Source organism: Phragmites australis, chromosome 13, assembly GCF_958298935.1.
Source record: "Phragmites australis chromosome 13, lpPhrAust1.1, whole genome shotgun sequence".
Lineage (NCBI taxonomy): Eukaryota > Viridiplantae > Streptophyta > Magnoliopsida > Poales > Poaceae > Phragmites > Phragmites australis.
This window is the reverse complement of record NC_084933.1, coordinates 30,636,055-30,645,358: the sequence shown is the minus strand read 5'-3', so window position 1 is coordinate 30,645,358 and position 9,304 is coordinate 30,636,055. Positions and strand designations below refer to the sequence as shown.

The window sequence follows — 9,304 nt, the reverse complement described above, 5'->3', positions numbered from 1 at the left end:
CAAAAGGGACGACAATTCGCGAGATCTAGCGAGCGAGAGAGCGATGTCGGGAGAGAGAAATGGGTCGGGAGGTGTTTTTTTTCTCCCAATGGATCGACGGGGATAGGGATCGAATGGCCTGAGGACTTTTCAGCCCGCCTTACATCCAAAAGACGAGCTTTTTTATTTTTGCATTTTTTTAACATAAAAAGTTAAATAAATAGATCCAAATGAAAAAATTACAGAAATAGACATCTATCGCCCTCAGAAAGGGTTATAGCCTTTTGAGAGAGGAGGTAAGGATAACATGGTAGAAAGCGCAGACCTTATCGAGGGCAGTTAGCCCTTGCAGACACTTGAGAGGGCGGTTAGCCCACAGTTCCCGTGGTGAACAGTACTCAGCTGTTCAATTTTCTTTTCATATCTACTCTGTTCAAAACAGAGGTTTTTTATTGCTCCAAAAATCCTAATTTTTTTTTACATATTCCATAATCTATGTGCAACCTATTTTAATTAGATTCATCTAAAAATCATGTGTATAATTTAAACTAAAATTCTTTAAAAAAGGTACTTTTATAACTTCTAGAAATTGTTAGGGCATCAAATAAATTTCCATAAATTTTTAAAAATTCACTAATATTCTTCTTATATGATGAGCTAATTTCTAAAATTATTTTTAGCACTAGATTATATGGTGAAAATGGGTTTCTTTGTAATGCTCCATGTATATGTATTTTTATAATTTCATATGATATTCTTTTTTTTAACTCTATTTAAATTCAAACATATACAAACCTAGGGCTAAAAATAATTTTAAAAATTAGTTCATCATATAAATTATTATCCCTGCAGGGTTTGGGCTTCCCAAACAAACCCTCGCTCTAGCCCGCCCACGGGAACAAGCCTCGAACGCTTCCGAACCTGTTAGTTTCCTTCCCAATCGGCCACGAAAAAATTGCTGATTTGCCACTATTAACAAATATAAATTGCATGTGTCAAAGTGGCTAAGATTGTAATGGTTTAGGCTAACAGTTTAGGCTAAGATCAGTTAGCTAGTCCTAGTCTCACGCCACCTCCCATTGACTCCCGTCCTCTCGCCTGCATGTATGGAGGTGGTTAGCACCCTGGTGTATATGTACACTACCGAGATGATCAATGTGATGATGAGCTTCATCTCCATCTCTCTGTTCTTCTACATGGTACCAGATACCGCACGTTTCTGAGCCTTTCTTCCGCTGCCTCCCTCTTCCTTCCATGGCGTCGCCACACTCCTCCGTCTCCGGCAATCCCTTCGGGGACCCCGAGCCCGAGCCGATCTCGGCCGCCACTGCTCAACTCATCAACATCAAGACTCACGTTCATGTGGTTCTTGATCTGGAGTCGCCGAACTACACCGCATGGAGTACCCGGTGTCGCACTCGTATGGCTTCCAATGAAGGCTCCGGTAACGAGGTCTGGTGTTAAAAAAAGAGCTTCTGGTTGATTCGGTTGGCAAAAGGGACGACAATTTGCGAGATCGAGCGAGCGAGAGAGCGATGCCGGGAGAGAGAAATGGGTCGGGAGGTGTTTTTTTTTGCTCCCAATGGATCGACGGGGATAGGATGAGTTTTTTTATTTTTATATTTTTTTAGTTAAAATTTAAATAAATAGATTCCCGGTGAAGATATTTGTAAAACTAGGCGCCTGCAGCCCTCTGGGAGGGCGGTTACGGTTCCTAACCGCCCCTTGAGAGGGCGATAGGCCTAACCGACCCTTCAGAGGGCGGTTAGCCCCTCTTGCCGCCCTCTGAGGGGACGGTTAGGGGTATTTTTTCCTCTAAAAATATTTTTTTCCATTTTATCCTCTAAAAATGTATTATTTTTGTAATTAAAGAAATAAAAAAGAAAGGGATGTAAGAAAATTAAGAAATTAAATTTGGAGTAGGTTATGTAATAACGGGAGAAAAAAATCAGTAATTAGTAGTTGCAGCATTGGACCGGACGGGAAGGCCCCACCCGCCCTTTGAGGGGGCGGTTAGGATCCGTAACCGCCCTCTCAGAGGGCTGCAGGCGGCTAATTTTACAAATATTTTCGTCGAAAATTTATTTATTTAATTTTTAACTAAAAATATATATAAAAAAAAACTCGGGATAGGAGTGGAATGGCCTGAGGACTTTTCAGCCCGCCTTACATCCAAAAGGCCACTTGGTTTGACGAGGAGCAAACCCATAGGCCGAATTGTTGTCCCCACGGGGTTTGGGCTTCCCTCACTCTAGCCCGCCCACGGGAACAAGCCTCGAACGCTTCCGAACCCGTTAGTTTCCTTCCCGATCAGCCACGGAAAAATTGCTGATTTGCCATTCTTAACAAATGTTAATTGGCTGCTGAGACTGACATGTGAATGGGCCACCGCTTCCGAGGCTAAACGGCTAAACGGCATGGATATCAGGATATTGCAGACGCAGGGGCAGAGTGCGTCATCCGTTTGGCGTTGTGCTGTTCATTCACTGGTGAATTTTTATTGCGATCCTCGTGATATCAGGTACTGGTCAGCAATACATCACGGGCGGTCACATACTGAGAAAGGAAGCTAATTTTTTGTACTCGTTTAGTAGGCAGTGATTTGACCTCCAGTGTCAGAGCACCATCTCGCAACGGTGGACTTATTTCCCCCTGTGGTAGCCCATCGTGCGATCAGAACGGCGAAACGCTGACAAATTTGAGTGATTCAGTTGCCACCCCCTTGGGGACGGCCGTGCGCCGTCGCCGGCAGCGCGGTAGCAGGCGGCCTGAACCCGGGCAGGGCGCAGGGGATGTGCGGTATGAAGGGGCAGTGCTTGGTCGGGTCGGCGTAGAACCACGAGCACTCGAGCGCGGGACGCTGGTCGGGGAATCCGAGGATGCAGTTGCGGCGCACGTCCAGCACCCGGCTCCGCACGAGCTCCATGCAGTGGTGCCCCACGGAGTGGAAGAAGTTGTCCGACAGCGACAGGTTCTGCAGCTTCCCGGTCTTGGCCAGCAGGCACAACACGTCTGGGACGTGGCCGTACAGCTGGTTCCCCGCCAGGTTGAGCTCCTCCACGTCGCCCAGGCACCCGAACGATAGGGGGATGGGCCCCGTGATGTCGTTGCCGCCGGCGTCGAACACCGCCAGCCCCTCCACCAGCCCGATCTCGTAGGGGAGGCACCCGGAGAACTTGTTGTTGAGGAACAGCACCTCGGACAGCGTCTCCGAGGTGTTGTAGATGGAGCGTGGGATCGGGCCCGTGAACTGGTTGTTGGCCACGACGAGGTACTTGGCCGTCGTGCTGCCGAAGCTGTCCGGGATGCGGCCGGTGAAGCCGTTGTTGTTCAAGAACAGCGCCTCCACGGTGATGTCGAACACGGGGGATGGCACCGTGCCGGCGAAGCCGTTGAAGCGGAGGTCGAGGAAGAGGAGACCGCCGAGTGGCACGACGGTGTCCGGGAACGGGCCGGAGAAGTTGTTGTTGGAGAGGTCGAGCTCGTAGAAGTACGGAAGGCTGGTGAGGTTAGGGACGTCGCCGGTGAGGTTGTTGGAATTGGCGTGGAACAGGGCGAGGTCCGGGAACGCGTCGACGAACCCAGCCAGCGTCGGCGCGCACAGGCCAAAGCCGTTGAAGTCGATGGAAGCGATGGTGAGGGTCATCGGCGCGTCCGGCGGGTAGTCGCAGTAGAAGCCCTTGTACATGCCGCCACCGTTGAAGCTGTCGCAGAGCTTGGTGCCCACCCACGTCGCCGTCACGCCGTGCGGGTCGCACGTGATGATCCTCTTGAACGCCTGGATCACCGGGTACAGCGCCGCCAGCTTCTTGTTCAAGAACTCCCACGGCGCCGGCGCCGGCGCGCACCCACACCCTTCCACCGAGGTCCCCGACGGCGCCGGCGCGGGGACAGCGACGTCCGTGCCGTTTGCGCGGGGCCGCAAAGATGGCGCATTGCCGCCGCGCGCGACACTGGCAAAATTTACGTGGTTGGAACCACAGAGGACAGTCTGCAGCGCGGCGAGCACAACCACGGCTGTCACTGCACGGCGTGCAGCTGGAGCCGTCGCTACACCCGCCATTTTAGCACGTTGGGCGTTTACTCTCTACCTTGGAGCAATGGGGGTAATGGCGTAGAAGGGTGGCAGCTATGGTGGGGAGATGCAGGTGGGATATAAGGAGGAGAGGACGAACAGATGGGTCCATGCTTCAATGGAGATGGAGGCAGCAACGACGCACTGACACAAGTGGAGCATCAGCGCAGCTGCTTTACGAGCGGAAAAGGGGTGGGAATTGGAGAGGTTGCTGTGGGGGCGGGAAGGGAAGTGGTGAGATGGCACGCAGAGCACGAGCACAGGGTAGTGGGGTTGGCGGTTAATTAGTCTCCATCGGCGGTAGGAGAAGACGAAGGAGAAGCCGCAGCAGCGGCGTGCAGTGCAGACTGCAGAGTGCACCACAACTGGGCGTTTCGGCATAATGGCTAGCTAGCTACTCGTGCTGCTTTGGTCAAGGCTGTCTGGTAGCCCTGATCGATGAGTTCTTGGGCCAGTGGGGAAGACAAAGGAATGGCGGCGGAAGGATATCGAAACAGCGTTTGTGGGTGTCGGCTTTCAAAGGGAAATTTTCACATGCCCTTATGCTATCGATTTGTATTGAGATTCGTGTTAAAAAAATAAGTGAAAAAAATCATAAAATATGTGAAGAGAATAAGAGATAGATTAGTAACAAATGAGAATGATAGATAGGTGAGGCAAACCGTATGTGCACAACTGCATGCGGTGCATAACTTCATGCTTTGTCGGCTTCTCTCGATAGAAGGACATGTACATGATGATTTGTTTGTTGTGCTCCACTCACTCTACAGAGTTAGAGTCGCCGACTGAAAGTGTATTGTATCCGTGCTTCGAGCTTTCCACGACAGACATGAGCTCTAACGTGATCCAGGGATGAGACGAGCACTCCCGGCCGTCTACTGCAAGCCGTATCTGGCGTTAGTCCACAAATAACTCGATCCTGGGAACCTTGTTCTTCATAATTCTATCATCCATGCGTCTACTGGGATAACTCTGAGATGCCACTTGGTTCAGGTTCAGCCTCTGATCATCGTTACTGTTTGATACACACGAGTGCGCACCAGCTAAATATGCCACTTGGTTCAGCCATGCTATGTTGGTCAACGGAGCGGCGGCGTGCTGTGTTGTGGGTGTCGGCTTTCCTCGGCAGAAGGGCAGATGGTCGCATGATTTGGTAATGGTTACATGTCAGTGCTGCGTTCTAGGTGCATGATTGGAGTGGAGTCACTGACACAAGGAATTCCCCTGACGGGAAGCGTATCCACAGTGCGTGGGATGTCGTCATGTTGTGTTCATGCTTGGGGCGGTCGCGGCCGACATGGATTCTGTTACGAACCGGATGATCCAAGAACAATGGCGGTTATTCCCGCCAGTTGGGAAGAGATGTCTCCCCAACGGATGGGATGCATATTCATCTTGTATAAATAAACATCAATCGATTTCATTCTCAATCTCGACTCTCTATTGTGCCTCAATTGTTCTGCAACAGGTTCAACGTGACCCAGGGACGAGCAAACGTGGAGTCCCGGATGTCTACTAGGAAGCTTGCTCTTTCTATGCGTCTCTGGGAAACTGCGATGCCATTTGGTTTGGTTCAGCCTCTAAGCATTGTAGTGTTTACACACAGATGAGTGTGCAGTATTAATAAGAGGGATTTTCTGTTATATGTTCTATTTGTCTGATTGATGCTTATTCCGTCGACAGCTTCGACAAAAGAAAGATACGGTTCCACTTTACAATCTATATCCGATAATCCGAATAACAATTAAGCTCTTCTGATTTAAGTCCAAAGATATTTGTACTCTAGTATAGAGGACCCAGTGCATTCAAAATTGCAAACGTAATGCCTCGTCAACTTTTGGTCCTCAGAATCTTTGTTATATTATGTCTACTGGACCCAGTGGCCCTACAATCTGGCTAACAAAAGAAGTAGCATCAATGTTTTATTCATGGATATCATAATGCTTCCAAATAAAAATTGCCAACTGGTGTACCGTGTACATGGCTAGGCCATCAAATCATCACCTCCGATTGCCCTCTGCAGAAAGGTGTATGGCATTAAACCATGTACGAACGAGTGAAAAGTTCCAATCAGTTGAGTGGCTTTAAGTTGAGGCTCGAGACTTGTATAATGGAGATTCATTAGCTGTTTAGAATATGGTAAAACTTCAGACCACGGGGATGCTTATCACATTGCTACAGACATTGCATAGAAATTATCCAAACATGCACGACCTTTCTAGAACAACAGAATTCCCCAATTTTGCATGATATGTTTCCACATTATACAGTACCTCATCTGAGTCCTGGAATCCCAATGAGCCATGAGAGCACATTATCCTTTCTACTTTGCTGTAGCCCGTAGTCCAGTCGAATTTATGAGAATTTAGTCTATTAATATGACACCGTTCTCAACGTTCCATACCAGTACAGAGTATAAATAGCTCGAAGTAAACTAATACCACTTGCTTAGCAAATGCAGAATATAGGTCGAGCATAATCAGAACCATAGACAGAATACCCCATCATTCACATGATGAAATTGACAATATAAAATACATCTTATTTGTTGTTTCAGAAAATAGGCAATCGGCAGTTTGGCATCAAATGAGCTCCCCAAAGTTGCTTAGAGATAGCCAAAAATAAATTCAATGGCAACAAGATCGTACGATTAAGTGCACAAGTATCCCAAACATCTGTATGTGCTGCAAGCTGCAATATCTCACATAGAAAGATATGGCATCGCCAATAAGATAAGCACCTATTGTAAACCTCAGCATGTTTCAGGTTCTTAGTGAAAAAAATACACAGATCATTCCATTTCTCAGATAGAACAGCGTACATCAAAACCTCATATCAGCAGTCAATCATGGTATGTTTAATCTTGCATATTGAAAACTAATTTTAGTGGAGGTTCACACAAGTATGAATAGTCAAGGATGAAAGACCCATGGCCAACTGCTCCGGACAACCAGAGATGTTCCTGATAAGACAAAAGTAATCGTGAATAAGAAAAGCAGCAATTAGCATGAACACAACAATGATATTTCAGAATGTCTGTAAATTCCAAGCACAACAGCTAAATCCTATTCTCACAAATCAGATTCTAACCAAGCACTACACCCTAGTATAACAGTTTAAGGAATATATACATCATGAAAAAACTGATTTAACTCATAATCATCACACAATACCATGTTGACTAAATGTGTAACACAATAGAGATGCACAACACAATGCTATTGCATATTGCAATCGATTTACTGTATACCATGAACAAGTGAGATATTCCATGCCACGTTGAGGCTTACCAAATACGGCAAAATATTTCTTTTACTCAGTCTTCTTTTGCTTGGTTGATTGCCCAGTCCTGCTAATGATGGAATCTAAGTGCCTTGATAGTACACTGTGTGCTACACCAACCTTTTCATCAACACGATCTTGGTACTTCTCATACAATGGTGGAACCAACAGAGAAAGCATTACCCCTAGAATAAGCAAAAACAACACAAGCTTAGCATGCACATGAGCTATCATAAATTCATGATAGAGCAGTAGATCCAAACATTGCAAAAGTACATGAAGCCATAATTAACAGAACTCACCAATGTAAATGAGCGTAAGGAAGTTGAAGAGCATTCCAATGTATGAGACCACCCACAAAATCAATATCACCTTTTTTGCACCGCGGAGAACAGGGGTGAGGGAACAGAATAGAATAGAGAGCATGCGAAGTAATGTACAGTTGAAAGAGGGAGTGTGTGAGAGAGAGACCTGTATAAAAACTTTCCTATCTCTCTTGATGGCAATATCATGGCCAACAGCCAACACCCTGTTGATCCATACAAGAGCATGATCTGCAGCTTTCTCGACAACCACATCTGAAACCTCTAGATTAGGAAGAGGTGGAAGAGGCCTGCACAAACAGCCTAGTTATGATGGAAGTATATTGACAATCACATCACAGCACATAAAACCATAAAAATCTAAAATTGAACTTATTTTGCATTTTGACCATTGGACCAGTGCGATATTGCAAAAATAAATTACAGATCAATTCTGGGCAATGCACAAATCCGATCATATGGTTTAAAATTTTAAATTATAGTGACTAATTATTTTCAACAAAGCTAACAGACTGCATGCCATGACCGAGTGCAACAAGTTCCTGAAACTGAATATGGAACATGAAACCATATCAAAGACAAAGGGCACATAATACAAAGTAACTACATAAACACCTACGGGTTCTTAAGGGACGATACAGCATAATTACAGGCTACGGAGAAAAATGCCACATGCTAGCAGAAAAGAGTATCAAACATTTATCACAACTTACCTGTAAAGTAAAGCCAAGCCTTTCCTTTGCAGAGAAGGGATCATGTACTGATGTGCATGATTACTGATGTAATAAAGGCGAAATAAACAGGCTCTAAGAAGAGGGTAAAGAAGAGGATCCCTTTCCTACTTGGCAGATAGATCAAGCCTTAATTAATCTTCACCAGATCTTAAGGACTAACTCCAGCAATCCCAAAGCACTACAGAACAACATCTACCGGCATTCAACTAGCGAACTCAAGAATGCACCAATCGTAATCTAAGAACTCTAGTTTGAACAAACCATGCAGTAATTTGGCAGTGAGCTCCCGCACGAATGAGAGTTATGCAATTCTGTCATAATCTATGACAACATAATACTGTGGTTGATTGCGTTAATCACTGCGCCCACAACGCTACAGCAAAGCAGCGTCAATTCTAGACCAGATCTCAGATAGGCGCGCTCCAGAGCAGCCTCAGCTAAACTGGAGTAATTGATTAACTCACCTGTTGAGCAGCGATGCGGACTTGGCCCAGAAGAAGAGGATGGCGACAAGTAGGAGCAGTGCGTTGGCCAGGACCGACGGGAAGCTGTAGCCCGCGCGCTCGAAGACGAACCACACCGCCGTGGCGCCCACCACGGCCGCCGCCGACGCGTTCCTCCGCCGCCACAGCAGCACGTCGGCGACTGGAGCGGGAGCCGCGGAAGGAGCGGTCAGAGATCGACGGAATTGCGCGGGCATAAGTCGGCACTGGGGAAGAGAGGTGTACCTGCGCCGCCGCCGAGGAGGGCGTGGGGAGATCGCGGGTGGGTGGCCATGGGAATCGGCGGGGTTAGGGTTCGGAGAGGCGTGGACGGGGAATCTTTTTCGGTTTGGCTGTTTTGGGGAAGAATATGGAGGGAGGAGGACACGAGGCGACGAGACGAGATGAGATCTCGGTCTGCCACTCGGA

General features: G+C 47.2%; 2 protein-coding genes across 2 annotated transcripts; both read right to left on the bottom strand.

Annotated features, from left to right (window-relative positions):
- Positions 1-2,544: 2,544 nt before the first annotated feature.
- On the bottom strand, positions 2,545-4,226 carry LOC133888690 (uncharacterized protein At4g06744-like). The gene has a single exon (XM_062329023.1). The coding sequence runs from the start codon at positions 4,040-4,042 to the stop codon at positions 2,687-2,689; it is 1,356 nt and encodes a 451-aa protein (XP_062185007.1). The 5' UTR covers positions 4,043-4,226; the 3' UTR covers positions 2,545-2,686.
- Positions 4,227-6,717: 2,491 nt separating this feature from the next.
- Positions 6,718-9,304, bottom strand: LOC133889213 (reticulon-like protein B11). The gene is made up of 6 exons (XM_062329702.1): positions 9,122-9,304; positions 8,858-9,038; positions 7,808-7,949; positions 7,639-7,708; positions 7,345-7,521; positions 6,718-7,016 (listed from the first exon to the last, which is right to left on the bottom strand). Exons 1-5 carry the CDS (start codon positions 9,168-9,170, stop codon positions 7,367-7,369), a joined length of 597 nt encoding a protein of 198 aa, XP_062185686.1. The 5' UTR covers positions 9,171-9,304; the 3' UTR covers positions 6,718-7,016; positions 7,345-7,366.

Bases quoted from the DNA above. Each gene is read 5' to 3' on its own strand.
- LOC133888690 (XM_062329023.1), bottom strand. From the start codon at position 4,042: ATGGCGGGTGTAGCGACGGCTCCAGCTGCACGCCGTGCAGTGACAGCC.
- LOC133889213 (XM_062329702.1), bottom strand. From the start codon at position 9,170: ATGGCCACCCACCCGCGATCTCCCCACGCCCTCCTCGGCGGCGGCGCA. The intron at 9,039-9,121 runs GTACACCTCTCT...CTCCCGCTCCAG, and splicing joins CCTCCTCGGCGGCGGCGCAG to TCGCCGACGTGCTGCTGTGG. The intron at 7,950-8,857 runs GTGAGTTAATCA...CTGTTTGTGCAG, and splicing joins TCCGCATCGCTGCTCAACAG to GCCTCTTCCACCTCTTCCTA.